Source organism: Phascolarctos cinereus, unplaced genomic scaffold (assembly GCF_003287225.1).
Source record: "Phascolarctos cinereus isolate Bilbo 61053 unplaced genomic scaffold, phaCin_HiC Scaffold_726;HRSCAF=1367, whole genome shotgun sequence".
NCBI classification, from domain to species: Eukaryota; Metazoa; Chordata; class Mammalia; order Diprotodontia; family Phascolarctidae; genus Phascolarctos; species Phascolarctos cinereus.
In genome coordinates this window covers 47,948,307-47,973,176 of record NW_027556098.1, presented here as the reverse complement: position 1 = coordinate 47,973,176, position 24,870 = coordinate 47,948,307, and the positions used below count along the sequence as shown (strand labels likewise).

The window sequence follows — 24,870 nt, the reverse complement described above, 5'->3', positions numbered from 1 at the left end:
ATACTCACTTGAATTGACCAGTACGAAGGAAACAAAGGGCGCGGTTGCTATAAAGTAGATGATTTTCAGGTCTTTAAAAAAAATACACAGAGTATTAGTCAAGTATGTTACCTGGAAATAACAAACATACAACAAAGTGTGTAATAAAGCCTTTAATGTGCTTTATATTTGCTGATGACATTTTCTTCTTTTTTCAACTCAACTCTGATCATTATTTTAACCAAACTAGAAAAGCTAAGGTTTTCAATTGTGATTGACAAATGTGAAGATACTATTTGTTACAGAAAGAAAATCAACTTTATAAGAACATTACATATTTTCATAATTATTTCCATTTAGTTATAAATGGTAAGAGAATTACTGACAAATTGGCCATAAATCCTACATATAGAATCCTATTTTTCCACCAACCCCGATGTTATCATTAGAGATGTGGTTGTTCTTGCGAAAAAATAATTGGCCCCACAATGTAATATAAAACTTCAGAAAACAGCAAACCTATAAACGTCACTTGTTCACAGAAAAATGTTTTCCCTGATGCCCTGATTAGTAATATTCAATATGCAATTATATTTTGTGATAAAATATTTAAAGATAATTTAAAATTTGTTGTCACAGCTTAAAGGTCTTTAAATAGCTCAAGTTAAATAATTGTATATTAGATTTTTAAAGCTTTATCTTGGAACAAGTCCCCTTCTAAATATACTATTAGTGAGGAAATGCAACATTATTTTTACTCAGACCTGGTTTTAGAGCCACCAGGTTCTAATGTAGATTGTTGTGTTTCAGAAATAAATAAGGAAGCAGTTATGATAAAAAACTTACTTTTTAAATAGAGAAATGGAATAAAATAGTTACACCAGCATTTCAAACAAAAGACTAGTTTGTGACAAACCTTTAGAAACCAAAATCAGAAAAAGAATTCAGTCTTTAACAAATGCCTTTGGGAAAGCTGGAAAAGACATTTGAATTGATATCTTACACCATATATTCAAATGAGTTCAAGCTGGATGAGAGACTTAAACATTAAAAAATTAATTCTAGAAAAAAATGAGAGAAAATGAAACAAAATATTTATCTTAATGAAAGAGAGATGGATTTTTTTTCAGTTCATCAATTAGAAGAAATGTATGAGGACAAGAGAGCATAATATACTTAACTGTATTAAAAGAAAAAGTTTATGGAAATAAAAAAAATCATAAGAAAAAATCATAAAAAATATTCCTTACCTAAATTCAATTGCTCTGGTATAATATGTGATAGCAGTATCAAACCTCTCTTCTGAGAATTCTTCATTTCCTCTTGTTTTCATAATTTCACCTTCCTGCAAGACCAAAAAGAAAATGTACTCAAAAATAAAAATGAAATTTAAAGAAGGAATATAATATCAATATATATCTGGAATTTTTGCTTTCTTACAAATATAGCAGACCCTGACTAGATTTTTACATATACAGATAAAAAAAGTACTTGATATTATGGTCTCATAAATGCAAGGCAGATAGGTTTAGCCAAGTTGGAAAATATATAAGCATGGTCCTAGTAAAAGTCTGAATCCACTGTCTGAGGACTAATCAAATATGAAGAGACATCAATAATGGTTAGCCACAAAATGAAGGAATTTTTGGCCATAGCAATTCATGAAATTGTTATTCATGAAAATGGGGTAGTTAGGTGGCACAGTGGATAGCCTGCTGGTCCTGGAGTCAAGAAGATCTGAATTCAGATCTGGACTCAGATACTAGCTGTGTGAGCCTGGGCAAGTCATTTAACCCTGTTTGCCTCAGTTTCCTCATTTGTAAAATGAGGTAGAGAAGGAAATGGCAAAACACTCCAGTATCTTTGCCAAGAAAACCCCAAATGGGGTCAGGAAGAGTCGAACACAGCTAATACGCACACACACACATTCATGAAATGAAGAATATAAAGGTGACTTCGATTCTTTTCCTTCTAAAAGGAAAGAATGATGAAATGGGAAAAAAATAAGCCAAAGATGCTAAGAAAAAAAAATCACAGTTTCTGACCATCTACAAACATTAACCTAAGGGAGTTAGGAATAGATCTACAACTTCAACTTTGGATGAAGAAACTTTCTCTACCAATATAGTCCAGGGCACTGAGAGGCTAAGTGACTTGCCAAGAGGTATATAAACCAGTATGTTTTGGAAGTGAAGCCTGAATGCAGATCTTCCTAGTTCCAAGGCCAGCTGTGCCATTCTGCCTCTGCCTGTCACCCTAACTATAAATACTCTAAATATGGTACAACTATCCAGTGATCAACAAATTGACACAGCACTGAAAAAGATGAACCATATCAATAATGACATTCTCAACAATATTCAATGTTCCAGACTCATAGTCCCCCATCTCTACAAAGAAAGGAAAGAGATATACTGTCATATCTTTCCTTTGGGATTAAAGTTGGTCCCATAATATCACAGCATTAAGTTTTAATTTAAAATCAAATAGGAAAGCAGTCTGGTAGAAATTAGGCTTAAACCAACACCTTACATCATATTTCATAGTACATTCTAAATGTATACATGTTCTTAATGCTAAATAAATATCAAACCATTAAAAAAATGAAGAGAAGTAAATCATATTATTATAGGTAGGAAGTTCATTCTTAGCCAAACAAGGGAGAGAGGCAAATAACTTGGATTACATGAAACTGAAAAGCTTCTGCACAAACAAAATAATATATGTCGGATAAAAAGGGAAATGGTTGAATGAGAACAATTTTGTATGAAATTTCTCAGAAAAGCGTATGATATCCAGGCTATATAAACAATTAAGTGTTATATATGTATATACACATATACATATATATAATATACACATGACAGATAATTCTATTTTTAAAAGCCTTTCCCTAATAGACATAAAGGGTATGAAACAAATAGTTCTTTAAAAAAGAACTACAAACTATTAATAGCTATCTGAAAGAATGCTTCAAATGATAAGAGAAATGTAAATCAAAATTTAATTTTTTTCTTTGATTACTACTTTCACTGCATCCCACAGATTTTGGTTGTCTCATTATTATTACTGTCTTTGCGAGAGATGATCTCTCAGGAGTGAAGCCTCCTCAAAGGGTCATTCGTTCTTGTTAATGGTTCTGGTACTGTTGCTTTTGAGTGGTACATGTGTACCAACACTAAGTGAAGACCCCTCAGAATACAAGACCCCCTCCCCTAGCCTTCTCTCTCCCCTACTCTTAGATAGTGTTAGCAGAAAGTCCTGAGACATAAGAGCATCCTGTCTATCTCATCCTCTAGCTAGTTATATGACCTTGGGTAAAATGCTGCTGAAACTGTGAGGCCCTGAAAAGGGGAACATGTTAACATAATTTCTATACTTCTTTGTTCTCTCTGTTACTAGGATAGTTTTTACATGAATAGATTGTACACCTGAGGCTCAGCCAATGAGCCGAAGGGAAGGGGATTAGGGTGGGCTGCTGCATTAGGGTCTATATAATCTTGCCTTAAACAAAGAGCACTTGCACTCTTGGGGCAGTTTAGGCAGCACAGGGGTGCCCTTTCTCGAGAAAGTCAATAAAGAGATTCCTCCTTTTTGCAAACTTTTGTCAAGACTTTGGCTTTTAATTTAGGTAGGTGGTCTCTGTCCCACACATCTTTAATAAAATTTATTGTTTCTATGACTTGTTTTTTAATCTATGCTTTCCTTACAATTAGGTTATTTATTTTCCAATTCGTATTCAATCTTTGTTTCCACAGTTCCTTATTAAATGTAACTTTCATTGTATTATGATCTTAAAACGATGCATTTAACTATACAGTTTTTATGCCTTAATTTATTGGCAATTTTTGTAAAGGTCATGTACCACTCAGAAAAAGGTGTATTTCTTTCTATTCCCATTCAGTTCTCTCCAGATATGTATCATATCTAGCTTATCTAAGTTTCTATTTATCTCCTTAACTTCAAAATCTCCTTATACCCCATAGATGGGCAAAGATGACAAAAGATAAGAACATTCAGTGTTGGAGAGGTCGTGGGAAGATAATTATACCAGTGCCTTGTTAGTGGAGCTCTGACTCAGCACAACCATTTAGGAAAATAACTTGGAATTATAAAAATGAATATGATGAATACAGAAAATTATAGGAAAAATGAAAACTTAATTGTCATAACTGTGAGTATGCTACACAATCCAATAAAATGAAAGAGTATCAGAATTAATAAGAAAATAAAACTCTGGGGCAGCTAGGTGGTGCAGTGGATAGAGCTCTGGCCTTGAAGTTAGAAGGACCTGAAAATCTGGCTTCAAACACTTGACACTTACTAGCTATATGACCCTGGCTAAGTCACTTAACCCCAACTACCTCACAAAAAACCAAAAAACCAAAAAAAAAAACCCTTCATGAGTATTGTTTATAAGAAACACATTTTAAAAAACAAAAAAAATACAATAAAAATAAATATCTAGAAAAAATTTAATGTTCAGTTTCACAGACGATATGATGATATATTAGGAAAATTCTAGAGTTTTAACTAAAAAGATAGTTGAAACAATAATTTTAGCAAAGTATCAGGATATAAAATAAACCCACATAAATCATCAGCATTTCTATATTTCATCAACAAAACCCTGAAACAAGAAATAGTAAGAGATACCCCATTTAAAATAACCATAGACAGCATAAAACACCTGGTAGTATACCTGCCAAGACAAACACAGGAACTAAATGAACATAATTATAAGACACTTTTTATACAAATAAAGTCAGATTTAAATAATCAGAGAAATATTAATTGTTTGTGGGTAGGCAAGGCCAATATAATAAAAATGACAATTCTACCTAAACTAATCTACTTATTCAATGCCATCCCAATTAAATTGCCAAAAACTTTTTTACTGAGCTAAAAAAAATAAAAAAAATTCATTTGGAAAAATAAAAGGTCAAGAATATCAAAAGAATTAATGAAAAAATATAAAAGGTTTAGCAGTACTAGATCTTAATCTATACTTTAAGACAGTAATTATTATCAAAACTATGTGGTATTGGCTAAGAAACAGAAAGGCAAAGCAGTGGCACAGAGTAGACATACAATATGGAGTAGTAAATGATTATAGTAACCTTGTGTTTGACAAATGTAAAGATTTAAGGTAGAATGCACCCCCCGTCTTAGGGAGGGGAGAAGGGGAGAAAATTTAGAACTCAAAATCTTATGGAAGTGAATGCTGAAAACTAAAAATAAATAAATAAATTTAGGGAAAAAAAAAGATTTAAGCTTTTGGGATCAGAATTCACTATTTGGTAAAAAAAAATTGTTGGGAAAAGTGGAAAGCAGTTTAGCCAAAACTACGTATAGGTCACCACCTTACACTATATACCAAGATAAGGTCAAAATGGATAAGTGACCTAGACATAAAAGGAGATAGCATAAATAAATTATATGAATATTACCTTTCAGACTTATGAATGGAAGAACTTATGAATAATTAAGAGATAGAGAGCATTGTGAGATATACAAATGGATCATTTTTGTTATATTAAATTTAAAAGTTTTTATACAAATAAAACCTATGTAGCCAGGAAAAATAGAAAACTGGGGGAAAAATTTTATAGACACTTTCTCAGATAAAGGTCTCATATCTCAAATATATAGAGAACTTAGTCAAATTTATAAGAATATGAATGATCAAATTTATAAGAATATGAATAATTCCCTAGTTAATCAACGGTCAAAGAATATGCACAGGCAGTTTTTAGAGGAAAAAATTAAAGCTATATACAGTTACATGAAAAAATGCACTAAATTATACTGATTTGAGAAATGCAAATTTAAACAACTCTTGACATATCATCTCACATGGATCAGATTGGATAAAATGATAGGAGGGAATGACAAATGTTGGAGGTGACACAGAAAAATTGGGATACCAATACATTGTTGATCTGAAATTATGCCCAACGAGTTACAAAACTGAGTATATCCTTTGACACAGCAGTACAGCTATTGGTCTGTTTCCCAAATTAATAAGGGAAAAAGGAAAAGAACCCATATTTCTAAAATAATTTTAGCAGCTTTCTTTGTGGTGGCAAAGAACTGGAAATTGTAGGTATGCCCATTAACTGTGGAATGGCTAAATAAGTTGTGGTATATGAATGTAATAGAATACTATTGTGCTATAAGAAATGATGAACAGGCAGATTTCAGAAAAACCTGGAAAGACTTATATGAACTGATGCTGAGTGAAGTGAGCAGAACCAGGAGAACATTGTACATAGTAACAGCCACATTATGTGATGACTAACTTTCACAGACTTGGCTCTTCTCAGCAATGCAAAGATCTAGGACAACTCCCAAAGACTCATGATGGAAAATGCTATCCACATCCAGAGAAAGAACTATGGAGTCTGAATGCAGACAGAAGCATACTATTTTCTCTCTCTTTTTTTGTTGTTGTTTTGTTTCTTCTTTGGTTCTTCTCTTTGGTCCTAATTCTTCTTTACAACATGACTAATGTGAAAATACGTTTAATATGAATGTATATGTAGAGCCTATATGAGATTGCATGCTGTCTTAGGGAAGGTAGAGGGGAGGGAGCGGGAGAAAATTTAAAACTCAAAAGCTTATAGAAGTGATTGTTGAAAACTAAAAATAAATTAATTAAAATTTTAACAAAATAAAAATTTAAAAATAAACAAGTTGTGGCACATGATCATGATGGAATATTACTGTGCTCTAAGAAATGATGAAGAGGTTGATTTTAGAAAAACATGGAAACATTTGCATGAAATAATGAACTGTGAAATGAGCAAAACCAAGAGAACATTGTATATAGTAACAGCAATACTGTTTGAAGAATAATTGTGAAAAAGTAGGCTCTTCTGAGTATTATAAACATTCAAATCAACTACAAAGGACCAATGAAGGAAGGTGCTATCCATCTCCAGAAAAAGAATTGATAAATAAGCATATACATCAGATGATTTTACATATCTATATCTAGCTACCTATTTGTGTCAAATGGTGGCCTTCTCTAGTGTGGGATAGGGAGAATGTTCACAAATTAAAATGTAACAAAAAAGAAAGAAAATGTAAAAAAGAGAAGAAAAGAATTATGGAATTGATCAAGTGAAAGCTAATGATTCCATGACACATCAAGAAACAAGAAAAAAGTCAAAAGAATAAAAAAAAAAGATGACAATGCAAAATATCTTGTCAGAAAAAGAACAGACCTGGAAAATAGATTGAGTAAGAGATAATTTAAGAATTATTGGACTATCTGAAAGCCACAACCAAAAAAGAAATCTAGACATAATATTTCAAGAAATTATATAGAAAAACCGCACAGATATCATAAAACCAAAGGGCAAAGAAGAAATGGAAAGAATTCATTGATCACCATCTGAAAGAGACCTCAAAATGAAAACTCCCAAGAATATTACAGCCCAAATTCCAGAGCTCCCAGGTTAAGGAGAAAATACATCAAGCAGCTGCAAAGAAACTATTCAAATAACATGGAGCCACAGTTGGGATCACACAAAATTTAGCAGCCACCACTAAAAATGAGCAGAGGGTTTGGAAGATTACATTCTAGAAGGCAAAGGAGCTAGGATTATTATCAAAAATAGCATACTCGGCAAAATTTAGTATAATCTGTATTACAGGAAGAAAAATGGACATTGGATCAAATACAGGACTTTTAAAGCATTCTCGATGAAAAGACCAGAGCTGCACAGAAAATCTGACATTCATATATGAGACTCAAAAGAAGCATAAAAAGGCAAACACAAAAGAGAAATCATAAGAGATTTGATATCAAAATGTTTATATTCTTACGTGGGAAGGTGATATATGCAACTCCTAAGAATTTTATCATTAGGCCAGTAAGAAGGAGCCTTTATGGACAGAGGGTATGGATGTGGCTGTAATTACGAGGAGATGATCTCAGAAAAAGAAAGATGATCTCAAAAAAGGGTGAAAAGCAGGAATAGGGAGGAAGTGAGATGACAAATGGAGAAAATTACCTCTCATGAAAGTACATGAGGAAATTTTTACAATAAAGTCGACAATTCGGATGGGGAAAGGAGAGGAGCAGGCAATGCTTGAACCTCATTTTCACCTCAACTGATTCAAAGAAAAAAATTATATATATATATATATATATGTATGTATGTATGTACGTACACACACAGGGGAAAAAATTCATCCCATCCAATGGACATGTAGGAGGTAAATGGGATAGGAGAAAGGGGAGTAGGTGGTGCTAAGTAGGAGAGTAGATTAAGGGAGGAAGTAATCAAAAGCTAAACAGATTTTTGAAGAGGTAACAAGGCAGAAAAAGAGAAAGATAAATAAAAGAACAGAATGGAGGGAAATATACAGCAATCATAACTGTACTGTAAATGGGATGAACTCATCATAAAACTGAAACTGATAGCAGAATGGACTAGAAAACAGAATCCAACAATATGTTGAGACACACTTGAAACAGAAAAACACACATAAAGTTAAAATAAGGGGCTGAGGTAGAATCTATTATGCTTCAGCTGAAGAAGGCAAGATAAGGAATCAGGATCTCAGACAAAGTTAAAGCCAAGGTAGATCTAATTTAAAAAGATATTCAGGGCAACTCCATTTTGTTAAAAGATACCACAGACCATGAAGTGATATCAACACTAAACATATCTACCAAATGGCACAGAATTCAAGTTCTTAAAAGAAAAGTTAAATGAATTACAGGAGGAGTAAAGACAGCAAAACTATACTAGCAGGGGACTTTAAATTTCCCCTTTCAGACCTAGATAACTCTAACCATAAAATGAAGAAAGACATTAAGGGATGGACAGAATTTTAGAAGAAATAGATATGATAGATCTCTTGAGAATACTGAATAGGAATAGAAAGGAATACACCTTTTTTTTTCCCAATTGTATACAGCACTTTCACAAAAAAACCTGACCATATACTGGGACATAAAAACCTTACTAATAAATACAGAAAAGCAGAATGATCAAATGCACGCTTTTCAGACCATAATGCAATAAAAATTATGTTCAACAAATGGCCTCTGCACACAGATTAAAACTTAACTGGTTATCTAAACAATCTAATTCTAAAGAATGAGTTCAAAGAACAAATCACAGAAACACTCAAAAATCTGATTAAAGATGACAGTAATGTGATAACATAACAAAATTTGTGGGCTGCAGTCAAAGCAGTACACAAAGAAAAATTTATATCTCTAAACACTTTTATCAATAAAAGAAAGAAAAAGCATATCAACAAATTGGGCACACAAATTTTAAAAAAATGAAAAAGAAGAAATTCAAAATTCCCAATTAATTAACAAAATAGAAATCCTGAAAAATCAAAGTACAGATTAATAAAGCTTGAAAGTAATAAAAGGATCTAAGACATCTTCTAAGGCCTCATGATGGAAAATTCTATCCACATACGAAGAAAGAACTATGGAGTTTGAATGCAGATCGAAGCATACTATTTGCAATTTTTTTTCTTCTATTGTGTTTTGTTTCCTATTCTGGTAGTTCCTCCTATTGGTTCTAATTCTTACAACATCACTAATGTGAAAATATGTTTAATAGGAATGTATATGTATCGCCTGTATCAGATTGAGCACTGTCTTGGGGAGGGAGAGAAAAATTTTAAACTCAAAAGCATATAGAAGTGATTGCTGATAATTCAAAATAAATTAACTAAAATAAAAAAAAATTTAAAAACCCAGTGGACTAATAAATAAAACTAGGAGCTGGTTTTATGAAAAAAAAATTAGATAAACCACTGGATAAGCTGATTCTTAAAAAAAAAGAAAGAAGATGGGGCAGCTAGGTGGCGCAGTGGATAGAGCACTGGCTCTGAAGTCAAGAGGACCTGAGTTCAAATCTGGTCTCAGACCAAACACTTGACACTTACTAGCTGTGTGACCCTAGGCAAGTCACTTAACGCCAATTGCCAAAAACCCCCCAAAACAAAACAAAACAAAAAAAAGAAAACCAAATTACTTGTCCTTGAAAAGGATAAATGTATAACCAATGAAGATGAAATTAAATTATTAGAAATTATGTTGCCAAACTACATGTCAGTAAAACTGATGATCTAAATGAAATGATTAAATATATTTTTTAAAAATATAAATTGCTGGGTGAGCTAGGTGGCACAGTGGCTAGAGCATCAGCCCTGGAGTCAGGAGGACCTGAGTTCAAATCTGACCTCAGACCAAACACTTGACACTTACTAGCCACGTGACCTTGGGCAAGTCACTTAACCCCAATTGCCTAAAATAAAATAAAATAAAATAAAAACTTCCCAAATTAACAGAAGAAATAAAATAGTTAAATAACCTTACCTTATAGAAAGAAATTAAATGACCCATAAATGAACTCCCTAAGGAAAAAGACCTTGAACCAAACGGATTTAAAAGGAAATTCTAGGAAACATTTAGAGAATAATTAATTACAAAATTATATAACTGCTTGGAAAAATAAGTAAAGAAGGAGTACTACCAAACTGCAGCTTGGTGGCACAATGGATAGAACACTGTGCTTAGAATCAGGAAGTCTCTCTTCTTATAAGTTCAAATCTGGCCTCAGATACTTACTAGCTGTATGACTCTGGGCAAGTCACTTAACCCTGTTTGCCTCAGTTCCTCATCTGTAAAAATCAGCTGGAGAATGAAATAGCAAACTACTCTATTATCTTTACCAAGAAAATCCCAAAATGGGTTCACAAAGAGAAGGACGTAAGTGAAATGACTGAACAACAAGAACACTATCAAATAATGCCTATGACACAAATATGGTTTTGATACTAAATCAAGAAGAGCAAAAACCAAGAAAGAAAAGTATAGAACAATTTCCTAATGAATACGGATGGCAAAATTTTTAATAAAATATCAGCAAGGAGATTGTAGCAATATATCACAAAGATCATATACCATAACCTGGCTGGATATGTATCAGGACTATATTAGGAAAACTACAAGCATAATTGTCCATATCAATAACAACAAAAATTATATTACTATCAACAGATGCAGAAAAAGATTTTGACAGATTATAACACCCAATTCTATTAAAAACACTAGAAATCATAGGGATAAAAGGAGTTTTTTTTAAATGATAAGAAATATCTATCTAAAGCCAAAAGCAAGCATTATATATGACAGGGATAAGCTAGAAGCCTTTCCAATAATCTCAGGGGTAAAGCAAGGGTGTTCATTATCACCATTACTATTTAATATTGTATTAGAAATGCTAGTAAGAGCTTGTCCATTTAACCTTCATAACATTTCTGGAATAAAATCCCTTTTCTCTTCCTACTACTATTACCCTGGTATAGGCCTTCATCATCTCATGCCTGGACTACTGCAATAGTCTGCTAGTTGGTCTCCCTTGCAAAAGTCTCTCTTCACTGCTGTCCACCCTCCACTTAACTATCAAAGAGATTCTCACAAATGTATGTCTGACCACATCACCCTCCTACTCAATAAACTATAGTGGTTCCCTGTCACCTCCAGAATTATATATAAAATCATCTTGCATTCAAAATCCTTCATAACCTCCCTCATCCTTACCATTCCAGTTTTCTTACACCTTGTACCTATGAGACAGATAGTGACACTGGCTTCCTTGCTGTTACTTGAACAAGGTACTCCATCTCCCAACTACAAGCACTTTCTCTGGTTCTCCCCCTGCATGAAATACTCTGCCTCCTCATCTCTGCATCATGGTTTCCTTCAAATCCCAGCTAAAATCCTACCTTCTAAAAAAAGCCTTTCCAGAACTCCCTTGATTTTTAGTGTCTTCCTTCTATTTATTATTTTGAATTTATTCTGAATATAGCTTATTTATACATAGTTATTTGCATGTTGTCTTTCCCCATTAAACTGTGAGCTCCTTAAGAGCAGGAACTGCCTTTTATTTTTCTTCATACCTTCACTGTTTAGTAAAGTGTCTGGCACATAGCAAGCACTTAATAAATGTTTACTGACTAATTAAGTTGATTAACTACTAATTGATTAACCACTACTCCAGAAGAAGCATGATGAAGTAGTTTATTCACTTACTCATAGAGATGTGAAAGATTCAAAGAACAGAATGAGACATATGTTTTTGGATGTGGCAAATGTACAGATATGTTTAGCTTAACTATGCTTATTTGTACAAGGATTGAGCTTTTCATTTTTTTATGCGGGCAAGGGATCTGGGAAAAAGAGGAGCTAGCAATAGTATCGCCCCTCAAAAAAAGAAAAAAGTCACTGACACATGTCAAAGTATACAAGGAAATTCAGAAAGAAAAAAAGAAATATGACAATTTTAAGAGCCACATGTTGATTTTATCACATATATACACCATTCACAACATATACTGTTAAGAAAAGTTGTACATAAGAAACCTGGTTTAATATATAATCAATCCTCTTTTTCTGTTCCTATACGGACATTTCTTTTTGGTAGGTGGGAATGGGGAGAAAATTTGTTAAACTCAGAATAAAAAGAAAGAAAGAGCTATCTATAAACCATTGTATCCACTTCCTCCTCTTTTCTAAAACCTCTGAAATCTGATTTCTGATATTATCACTCAACTAAAACTGCTCCCTCAAAAATTACCAAAGATGGTTTTAATGACAAATCTAATGGTCAATTCTCAATACTCATTTTCCTTAACCCCACTGCAGCATCTGACAGTGTCAACCAACCTGTCTTCTAGACCTTCTCCTCTCTGAGTTTTTCAAGACATTTTTCTTCTTGATTCTCCTCCTACCTGACAAGTTCTTCTCAGTCTCTTTTGCTGGATCATCTTCCACATCCAATCCCCTGACTATAAATGTACCCCAAGGCTCTGTCCTGGACCCTGATCTTCCTCTATATCAGTTCATTTGATGACCTCATTACCTCCATGGGTTCAACTATCATCTCAATGCAGATGACCAATCTATGCAATCCTAGTCTCTCTCCTGAATTTTATTGCCTAATAACCAATCAAGCAATTGCTTGAGCTTGTAAGTTCTGAGTTACAACAAGGTTAAAACTGATTAGATCTTATTGTCAGCAACCAGCTGATTAGTCCTGCACCCCAACAGTAGAGGGACCATCACCAGGATGAGCACTAATGAGTACTCTTCAAGGTCAGAAAGGGAATAGATCAAAACTTCTAATCTGCCTATCAATAGTATCAGACCAGCAGTGGCTACTGCACTTATAGCCTGATGAGACAGGAAGATCCAGTCTCAATAGACAGACAGACAAACAAAAAGATAAAGTATTAGAACTCTTCCACAGGCTTCTCAAACCCAACATATCCAAAACAGAACTCATTATCTTTTCCCTCAAATCTACCCCATTCCGACTTTCCCTACTTCTGTCTAAGGCAGAGATTTCAAATCCAGGGCTTGTGCCCCAACCAGATCACAATGTTATTGGGAAACGTTTAACAAAATAAATAAAAATACAATATAACATAAATGATATTAATTTGTGGTTTTCCAAGTCAACATGAGGCCCAGTTTGTATTTGAATTAGACTGATCTAGGACACACCTTCAGTGTCACCTTTGAATTTTTACTCTCACAAATTCCACATACCCAATTAGTTGCCAAGTCTTGTTTCTACCTCTCCCAGAATCTCTTATGTGTATCCTCTTCTTTCCAATCACAGTTACCAGCCCATATTAAGGCTCCTATCATCTCTGGCCTAGATTTTTGCAATAGTCTCTTAACTGGCTAGCCTGCCTAAAGTTTCTCCTCATTCTAATCCATCCTCCATAGAGCCCCCAAAGGGATTTTCTTATAAGTCTAAACACAACATCAACTCATTCAATAAACTCCAGTGGCTCCCTACTACCTCTAGAATAAAATATAAACTTCTCTGTTTGGCATTGAAAGCTTTTTACAACCTAGGCCAAACTTAATTTTCTAGACTTATTATATATTACTCCCCTCCAAACATATGGTAGTCCAGGAAAACTGGACTTCCTCTAACTGTTTTTCAATCCCATCTCCATGCCTCTGTAGTGGCTGTTTCTCCAGGCCAGGAATGCACCTTCCTCCTCACCTCTGATTCTTGGAATCCTGGTTTCCTTCAAGATTCAGATCAATCCAGCATCTTCATGACCCCAGAAGTGATGATGCCTTACCCCTGACTCCAAGGTTATCTTGCATTTATTTTGTATATGTTTCTATATAAGTACATTTCTCTCATCACTAGACTGTAAGCTCCTCAAGGGTAGAGACTGTTTGTCTTTGTATCCCCTAGCACAGCACCTTGAATAATGGGCACTTAATAAGTGCTTACTGTTTGACTGATAAATCCATCTGGGTATCATACATTCCACCAAGAAAATTTTATGAAAACCACCAAGAAGTAAATATTATTCCTACCTTTATACAAGCAGCACAGTTCTGATATTCAAATTCTTCAACTAAATTGCAGTCTTCTAGCACGACTTTGGTTATATGGTACTTGTCTATTTAGAGATTAAAAAAAACAACTTTATTAAAAATCAGAAAAAAGGATTGTAAAGATACAACACAATTCCTTTCATTGTTAGTATAAAGTAGTATATTACTTTTTTTTTAACAAAGGAGCCTAATTATACCTAAATCAAAATGGGAAAAAACAAGTCTACATTTTAGTCATATTTTCAGTTTCAATTCACATGGTAAGTTAAACAGTATGAAATCACTCTTCAAAGCATAAAATAACAATATCATGACAAACTGAAAAAAGCCTTTATTGCCAGGTTTCTCTAATGAAATGAAACTTTAAAAGCAGATATTAATAACAATTCTTGATCAACATTTAATAAAATGCAGAAATATCACTTCGCTAAAATGGGCTAGTTAACACCCCCAACCAAAAGCCCCAAGTCTTCAGTCTGTTTTCTTCATTCAGCATAACACCATCAAAAGTATTTTCTTTGTGCCCCGTGAAAACAGAAAATCACTGGTCACTGTTTATTCTAAAAACTAAAAAACACGTCTTTATTCACGGTTCCACAGACTGAATATACAACAAAAACAAAGCTAACATTTGGAAGAGTGCTACTACAGTGGAAGGTACTTCATGATACAGACACAATTCCACCTAATATCATTAACTGGTTCCATAAAAACATAAAGTTAGCCATAACCGTACAAAGAGCAACCTACTAGTACCAATCTGGTTGGGACACATGACAGTGGGCCCCATTTCACAGCTATAAATTCAAATGCCTGGCCTAAAACAACTAGTAAGTCCTTGTCCCACAGACTAATTTTTTTCCTTGAAAAGGCAATGAAACCTTTCTCAATACTTAACTGGTCCAAGTGACTAAGGCTCAAACCAATTACATAGCTTTACAAGCAAAAAAATCCAGCTTGATGGTCTTCCCATGGCAATGTTAAAATACCCTTCTGACTGGGTGCTTCACCATTACAAAGGTGGAGGTGAGAGGAGCTGCTCCCAAATGAACCAATGCTGTAATTTTTTTTTCGGTGAGGCGATTGGGGTTAAGTGACTTGCCCAGGGTCACACAGCTAGTGAGTATGTATCCTGTCTCTGAGGCCAAACTTGAACTCAGGTCCTCTTGACTCCAGGGCCAGTGATCTATCCACTGAGCTACCTAGCTGTAGCTGCCCCATCAATGCTGTACTTGTACTGAACATCCTTTCCACGTTATTGTAAACATCCCTTTGTTAAGTGTGATATGTAACATGTCTCATTTAGTTCCAATACTAAGCCTGAACCTCCGGACTGGCCTGAAGTAAAGCCTAGCCCAGAAAACTTGGTGCAGGACTGGTTTGGAATGACCTTGTGGCTGCAGCAGGAAAAGGGCAATAAAGGAGCCTTGGGTGACTGGGTGATGTGATTCAGAAACGAAGTATCCCACTGCCACACACAATGAGATAGGAAGGGCTTTGGGCTGATTGGGTCTTTAAGGAATTTGACACAGGAGAATAAAAGTACTGTATCATCAGGGTTGACATTCTCTGATTACTGCTATCAGCTGTAGAAAAAGCTAGATTGCTACCATAAGGAAAATGAAAATTAAATAGGCATCCATTGAGGTCAGGGAAATACAGTATAAGGGAAGAGAATGTGAGTAGGGGTGAGGATGAGAACTGAGAACCCGACCCAATGGTAAGAGTGTCTTGGGCTTACTCTATTATTACCCTTGGGGACATTTTTTTCACAAAGTATCTGTCAGACAGTAGACCAACTTTCATTACCAATAAATATGGATGCTGTAGAAGTGTAAACAACAACCTGAGGAGTTAGTAGAAAAATGGTTAGAAAGGGCATAGTCTAACAGGGCCAACATAAAGCTCCTCTCAGTCACAGAATTCCATCACCTTGGCTACCTCAAACAACATTCACTTTTACAAAATCCTTTAACTATAAATTAGGTCTCTGATAAGGACTGCTCTTTCTCCATTTTAGTTAATACTAATAAAAATAGTTAGGATTTATAGAGCATTTGCTATGTGCCAGGCACGATACTAAATGCTTTTCAAATAGTATCTCATTTTATCCTTACGACAACCCGAAGGTAGATGCTATTATTCATCCTTATTTTGCAAATGAAGAAACTGAGGCAAACATAAGTGATTTCCCAGGGTCACAAAGCTAGTAAGTATCAGTGTCTAAATTTGAACTCAGATCTTCCTGATTCCAGGCCCAGCACTCTATCCACCTTGTCACCTAGTTGCTTGAGGTAGCTAAGATGGAGAGCTGTGCATACTTGTGTGGCAAGTGAAAGATAAAATGCCTGAGGAAACAAAAATTCCATCTTCTAAGCATATTGATTTATTAAGCAATGCATGCCAACTTCCTAACAAAGCAGGACCAGATCCCTTCCTCAGCTTAGTCTGGATCTCAAATACTGGTGGAGACAAATTTTTATATATTAAAACAATTAATCAAATAAGGCCAATTAATTAAAAGGAAATAATACAACATTAGGAATCTGATTTCTAATTGGAGGAAAGATGAGGGACTTTCCAAGTTGGGAGGGGAAGAGTGAACAGGTACAATTTCCTGAATTCAGAAAAAGAGGTATCCCATTCCCCCCTTCCCCAAGTGTCTGTGAACAATCAAAGGAACATGGAAATAATAACTGATTAATCAGTATGGGATCATTTTTCAGATAAGGCATATGTTGCTTAAGATGTACAATTGTAAGAAAACTCCTTGCATCAGTCTTTGGATCTGACTGAGTTTCTGGTTAGCATAACCTAAGAGATGCTTGGTTAAGGGTCTCTAAGTATCAGGGAGAGGTGATCCAGTTTCCCAGACACACAAGGTTAGGTTCAAACAATAAATAAGGTTTTCTCTCAATTCCCATAATTGAATAAAGTTTTTTCACAAGACAGAAATTTGACTAGACGCATAAACTGAACAGAAATGGAACTGAGAACGCCAGAATTGAGACACAGTGATGGGAGTCAGTGTAGTTCACTCAATTCCCATAATTAACCACTTGCAATCCTAATCCCCTCAATTCCCTCATTTGCTTAACAAAGCACAATAAGCTCTATTTCCACTATAGTCAGTTTCCTAGAAGAGGTGAGCAATGGAGGGGGTAAGATTCCTAAAGAGATGGGTTTGGTGGACTGGCTCTACACCATCCAACTATGGCTCTTGACATCCTAACACCAAGCATCTCTCCATGCAAACAGATTCCAGAGAGGGATTCTGCTACCTGGCTCAGTGGGTAGAGCATGACAATACCTTTAACTATGAAGAAGTTTGACTGTGGCACCTGAAACATGGAGTAAAGGAAAAAATCAATGACCAAACTATGGGAATGCTTGCAATGCCGTCCTGTGGCATCTGTTCCTAGGACAGTAAAGGACTTCCAGGCACACCCAGGCCTAAAATATTCTCCAAAGGCTCCATTTACACATAAGGAGCTATTGGACAGAAGTGACCATGTTACTACCACATAAGAAGACACCCAACAGGGGGCAGCTAGATGGCACAGTGGATAGAGCACACTGGCCCTGAAGTCAGGAGGACCTGAGTTCAAATCTGGCTTCGGACCAATCACTTGACACTTACTAGCTGTGTGACCCTGGGCAAGTCACTTAATCCCAATTGCCTTTAAAAAAACCCAAAAAGACACCCAACAAGTCCATCAGGACACAAGAGTTTCCATGGAAAGCAGAATAGTCAATCAGTCAACAAGAATTTATTAAGTGCTAAACACGATGTGGGGGTAAAGAGGAAAGCATTTGGTCCCTGCCCTCAATGAGCTCACATTCTAATATAAAACACGACACACAAATAACTATGTAAATAAAATATCAATAGATAGACAAGAGGGAAGGAGAGTAAGTGGAAGGTAATAATATTAATAGCTGGCATCTATAAAGTGCTATGCACCAGGCACTTTGCCAAGCATTTTACAAATATTATTGCAACTGATACTCACAACAATCCTGTGAGGAAGCTGTTACTGTTATTTTACAGTTGAGGAAACTGAGGTAGACAATGGTTAAATGACTTGCCTAGGATCATACAGCTAGTAAGTGTCTGAGGCTGGATTTAATCTTAAGTATTCCTGACTCCAGGTCCAGAACTCTTATCCACTGACAACTAACTACCTCTACTTCGGAGGGAATCTCAAAGGGAAGACACTAAAAGTGGCAAGGAAGGGGAAGTGGAAGGAACACCATTCCAGGTATGGGGGACATCTACTGAAAAGGCATGGAGTGTGTATACCTTTTGACTGAGCAATCCACCATCAGGTCTATTTCCCAAGGTGATCAAGGAAAAAGGAAAAGAACCTATTGTTCTAAAATAGTTATAGCAGCTCTCTTTGTGGTGGCAAAGAACTGGAAAATGAGGGGATTCCTATAAAATGGGGAATGGCTGAATAAGTTGTGGTATATGATCATGATAGAATACTACTGTGCTGTAAGAAATGACAAGCAGGCTGATTTTACAAATAATGAAATGCATGAAATAATGAAGAGTGAAATGAGCAGAACCAAGAGAACATCGTATGCAATAACAGCAGTAATGTTCGAATAACTGTGAACGACTAAGCTATTCTGAGTAATATGAATATCTAAATCAACTACAAAGGACTTATGAAGGAAGATACTATCCACCTCCAGAGAAAGAAATGATACATGGATGTATTGTACAGTTTCACATATATGTATATATACATATATATGTGTGTGTATATATATATATATGTATGTGTGTGTGTGTATATATATATATGTGCGTGTGTGTATATCTATCTATCTATCTATCTATCTATCTATCTATCTATCTATCTATCTCCACCTTCTCTAGTGAGGGGTTGGGAGGGAGGGAGGCAGCTTGGAACTCAAAATGTGACAAAAAATAAAAATGTTTCAAAAGAAAAGGCATGGACATGGATGATGGAGTGCTATGTATGAGGAACAGTATGCATGCCAGCAGAGCTAGATCACAGAGTTCGTGGAAGCAATTACAGTGTACAGACTAGAAAGTTATGATGGAGCCAGATATAAAGGCTTTAAATGCCAAAAGGTCTTTACATTTAATACTAGTATTAATTTTATATTTATTATATATTATATATTATATATATTATATATTAATTTTATATTATATATTATATATATTATTTATATTATATATTATATATTAATTTTATATTAATTTAATACTAGGATCAGATCTATATTTTGGAAAATCCCTGTAACAGCTGTGTGGAGAATGGATTAAAATGAGAAGAGACTTGTGGCAAAGAGATCAGTTAGATTGGTGCTGGGCATAGTAAAAGACAAGAGGATGAAGTGTAAAGTTGAACTGATTCACCAAGGGATCAAGATAAGGAAGGGAAGAAAGCATATAACCAACACAGGGATTACCACCCATAGGAAAGAAAAGAGGGGAGGTGGGGTTATGGTGAGGATAAAGAACAGGGTTAGGGGTTGCAAGAGATAGGGAAAAATGGAATAATAAAAGATTATGACAAGATAAAGGAACTTCAGAGTTCGTTAACAAGGAAGTGTAATACTTGTGGGTGATGGCAGGGTCAAACTTATGATTCTCTCTGTGTGTAGCTGAAGTAGAATGTTATAGGAATTGCCCTCATCAATGTGGTAGACAGGCCCCAGATGAGTGATATAGGGCTAGTGACCTTGCTAATGGCTTTTTATATACTGTTCCTGTGGCTGAAACTAGTCAGAAGCAGTACACCTTCACCTGGAAAAGAGTCCCGTTTTCTAGCACCACCTTTCCTCAGAGCTGCTGAACTCTCTCCTTGCTACTGCGCCATTCTGATGAGGCTCTATTTGCTAAGAGCACCAATACACTAATGACAAAATATTGGACACACTAAATGAGGCCAGAATCAAGAAGCCCTTGGTGGTATGAGCCACAATCTTTTCTTGTGCAAAATCCAGGGTCCAGTAAGCTGGAATTTGGGGGAATAAAGTAGATGAAAAGAACCCAGATGATTCTAGATGTAGTACAGGTTGTATCACAGCCCTAATACCCAATAGCCCCCCTCCTACCCCTAACCCACAGGGACTTAGCTCTTGAGGAGTACTAATTTGTCTGGCTTCTTTGCCAGCTTTGTCCAATATAAAAAGCCATCATCAATCCATTAAGAGAAAAATTTCTGAGAGATGGGTTCCTGGCAAATCTTACCCGAGTTGAGCTACAAGGTACATGACTAAGAAGATAAGATTATCATCTATGCTGATTCCTGAGTAGTGGCCATGCTACGTGGTCTGGGGCCAAAAGGAACTGGATGATCAAAGGCTTTCCCCTTTGGAATCAGGACCAATGGAGGAATTCTGCTGATGCCTCCCCTTGCATGTAGCATACACCACAGACACATATTCTTTGCTAACCTGACCAACCAGATTGATACACTTGCTAGAATGTCAAAAGTTGAGGAATACCCCCCACTTCCAATCAGGACAGTGGGACAATGCTGTCATGTTGCAGTGGGCACAAGACTACATGATCTCCCTAAAGATGAGGTAGTTAATTCTGCCCAGCTCTCTTTGTACCACCCCAAGCTACTACATCTAAAAGATTAGTATGGAATGATCCCATCTGATTCTTAACTTGCTTCCAACTGGCAAATTGCTTATATTGACCCTTTTCCTCCATCTCAGGGCAAGAGGTTTACCCTTATTGCAACTGATACCCATTTAGGATATGGTACTACGGTGATAGTCAAGTGTACCACCACAGCAACAGAGTTCTCATGGAACATATCTTTCCTTCTAAGCCTTTTTCCACCATTGCAAGGTACCCATTTCACTGCAAAAGAGGTCCAAGTTTAGATCTGCTGCCATCATATCCAGTGGGTTTTCCATTTCCTTTATCATTCTCAGGAAGCTGAATCTTGGATTGGACTCTTGAGACAACAACTTCATCAACAAGATTCCCAAGGATGGGTGTCTCAACTGAGAAGCTGTGTGCAAGGTGAACTGGTACCACCCTAGGAGGAAGGAGAGCTCTCCTACCCAACAGTTTCTTCAATCCAGCCTTCAGAAAAACTTACCTGATGAGGATAGACTGCTTTTAGACATAGTTCTGGTGGACTCTCTCCAGCCCTTCTTTATTAGATTTCCTATTCATTCACTTGGGTCTTCAAGGTCCCTACCTCTTCAGACAACCCTATATAGCTTAATCAAATGGCTTAGGTCCTTTCAATTGGCAGGTCTCTTCCAAGGAAGGTTCAGACACCTCCTTTACCTCCTTACTAAGGAAGTCATGGGAACCAAGAGGTAGAATTGTTGGAAGGAGACAACACAATGAGGATCAATGACTGTGTCACAAGTGTCATCATCTGCACTGTGGCCTTGATGTTCCAGATGCTAATCTTCCAGATTCCTAATCTCCATCTCCAATTTACATACACTGTGAACTGCCTCTGACATCAACCTTACCATGAACCTAATTGTTAAGATCCACGATAAAGTCTTTCTGAAGTGGGGGAACAAAGCTTGGGTTTTCTGGTCTCGGTTACTTGAAGGGCCATTTTTTCTCCTTCTCTAGTATTCCCTATATCAGGCTTTTCTCCACCTTTGAAGATAGAACTGGCCTGTACTGGTTGATTAACAGGTTATTTAAGTGGTGTAAGGTCCCCTAGAAAATTTATACAAACTTTCCACCCAGGGACAGGATAGAGTAGAAGCAGTATCTACTATTAATCTGGTTAGCACCCAAGGCAACAGAATCTATTGCTTAGCTAGAAATTCACTATTCATGCCTAAGAAGACTAGGTCTCTTCCTACTCAGGCTAGTTTTTCTTAAAAGGAATGAAACCATCTTCAAGAATAAATTGGTTCAAGAATCTACTAAATACTTGAAGTATTGATGCAGCTTCCCAGTAGGCAAAGCCCCCCCTTGTCAATAGCAGGCATTCCTCAAGCTTGATGAATTTCCCACTGCCATGCCTGTCAACATGCCCTTCTGATCACCACTATGACAAATACAGAGGCAAGGGGAGCTGTGCCCAACTAAACCAACACTATGTCTTTGCTAAATATCCTTTCCATGCTATTACTGGAACACTTCTTTCTGTTAAACTTTATTTAACATTCAGTCTCATTATGAAACATTCAGTCTCATTCAGTTCCAATCTGAAGCCTGAATCTCCAGACTGGAATGAGCCAGGCCTAGCCCAAGACAATGTTAGATGGGCAGTTAATTCCACAGGAATAATAAATGGGTAACTGAACAATGTTACCATGGGATTTTGCAACATTATAGTGTTGTTGAATTATATTCTATTAATAACATTACAAAACAATGGTAAAAGACACAATTTTATATAGGATATGCCTAGTGGTGTGCTAGTAAATATTTAACAACTAGCACTTTGGGGGAGGGATTTATGTTTTTTAAGTGTAATCAGCATTATTCATTTTCTCCATTATTTTCCTAAGTCTAGATAATCAACAAAACAATAAATCAAGATTTGTGGCATTTGCCAATTTCTAAGGTATGAATGCTCACCAAAAATTTAACAACTCACTGTAATAAGTCAGTTAAAGCTGGCTCTACCACATTTCTAGATGAGTGATATAGAGAACAGTTATATCATATACGACAATTCCAGGCTCTTCATAGAAACCTTTTTTGGCTAGTGAAAGTTACTGTGACTTGTTTTCTGTTGGTATTCCTTTGTTCTTGTGTATAAGAAGACTTATGAACTCCAGTTTCTGCTTTTTCATCAGTTATCACATATATTTATATCACATATAAAATAGTTTATGAAACTCATTCAGTAGAATTAGAAAAAACCATACACTCAGAAAAATTAAAGTAAGGAAATGCAGAAAAATAAACACAGAATATATCAACTAAAAACAAAAATTGCAGTCATATACAGTCACTCTCATAAACTGTGAGAAAAAATGTCACCAAAAATTTAGAAGGTATCAATAATAAATGAGTACTGAAAAAGAACTAAAACACAGACATAAACATTCTCCCCCAAATACTATTTTAAAAAACTAAAAGTAACACTTTGAAATACGCATACTTACATTCAGTAAAGAAAATACTTAGCATAGGCCAACAATTTTCAGCCCTCTCCAATTTACGCAGAACTCTGAATTCCCCTGTATATTTCACCCAGTTGAAAGCCTCCTCAATCGCCAAGATTTTCTGTTACAAATACAGGGAAAATTTTTTTAATAAATTTCTCCAACATCTGATGACTCAATTAATCCATTAATCATTAAGCATTTATTAAATACTTACTATGTACCAAGCACTGTGCTAAGTGCTAGGGGAACAAAAAAAAATTAAGAAAGGGAAAATTGTCTCAGCCTTCAAGGATGTTACAATCTAATAAGGGAGACAACTATTACAAACAACAAGAATGAACCTGTACATAGGTGTATGCAAAATACAAACAAAGCAGAAAGAAGATAACTATAGAGGAGAAGGCAGGCACCAGTAACTAGGGTAAGCAGGATGAAGAACGACATCTTAATGCTTTTCTGTGTAGCACTTTGCCATCCATTCAACCAATGTTTATTAAGCACTCCACCAATGAATGTGTATTTTCATTTTAGGGTACTTCTTCTTTGACACAAAGGCCATAAAAATAAAAATTATTTAGCATGCCAGCACAGATACACACGACATCAGGAGCTGCCAACCACAGGTACTGCATAAACAGACAGATGATGGACCCTCCATCACAGTCGATGCTCTTAAAATTCAAGATGGCTCATTCCAAGAGAAATACTGAAAAGAACCAAGCCAGACTTGGTATTTCTGGTCTGATATCTGGCTTGGCTTGGTGACTAGGCTACTATGTTTCTGGCCTGAATGGGAATCTTTGGGTTTCAAATTTTCTTACAATAACAAGAGGAAAATAGAAGGATTAATGGTGATGGAGAGAGAATGGTCTAAATTCTCATATGAACTACTACTTCCAGACTTAGGACCAACCCAAAATCTAGGTGTTTGAATGGACTATATTACAAACACTATGTATTTTATAGTTCTATAACTACTGGTTATAGAACTCAGTTTCTTCTAGTCAGTGGAAAATGCCTGAGCCAGAGAATAAGAAACAAAGAGAGAAATGACTAGATAAACAAATTCAGTATGACTGACTTTGCTAAACTTTACATAGTCTAGAGACAGAAATGACTATTACTTTGACAAGCAGTGTAATATAGTGGAAAGAATGCTGGATTTTGAGTCAGAATAGATTCCAATACTAGCTGAGCCCCTTATTACCTGTATGACTTGGCCACTGGGGTTATCAATTTCCCCATCAGTAAAATGAGGAGGGGAAAAAGGTTGAAATAATTGACTTTATAAAAGGTCCTTTCCAGTTTTAAAACTATGATCCTATGACAGTAGAAACAACTCCAGGAGTGAAAATTTCAGATTTTCTACACTTAAAAAT

At 35.7% G+C, this 24,870-nt stretch overlaps 1 protein-coding gene across 5 annotated transcripts in view; it reads right to left on the bottom strand.

Annotated features, from left to right (window-relative positions):
* TTC3 (tetratricopeptide repeat domain 3) overlaps positions 1 to 24,870 on the bottom strand; it is a 201,205-nt gene that overhangs the window by 158,521 nt on the left and 17,814 nt on the right. For all 5 annotated transcript variants that reach the window (XM_078146523.1, XM_078146524.1, XM_078146522.1 and 2 more), the window contains exons 7-10: positions 23,489 to 23,609; positions 14,372 to 14,457; positions 1,230 to 1,324; positions 9 to 71 (exon numbers count right to left, since the gene is read on the bottom strand). In XM_078146523.1, coding sequence (XP_078002649.1) covers positions 9 to 71; positions 1,230 to 1,324; positions 14,372 to 14,457; positions 23,489 to 23,609 — 365 coding nt within the window. The remainder of the gene's footprint in view (positions 1 to 8; positions 72 to 1,229; positions 1,325 to 14,371; positions 14,458 to 23,488; positions 23,610 to 24,870) is intronic.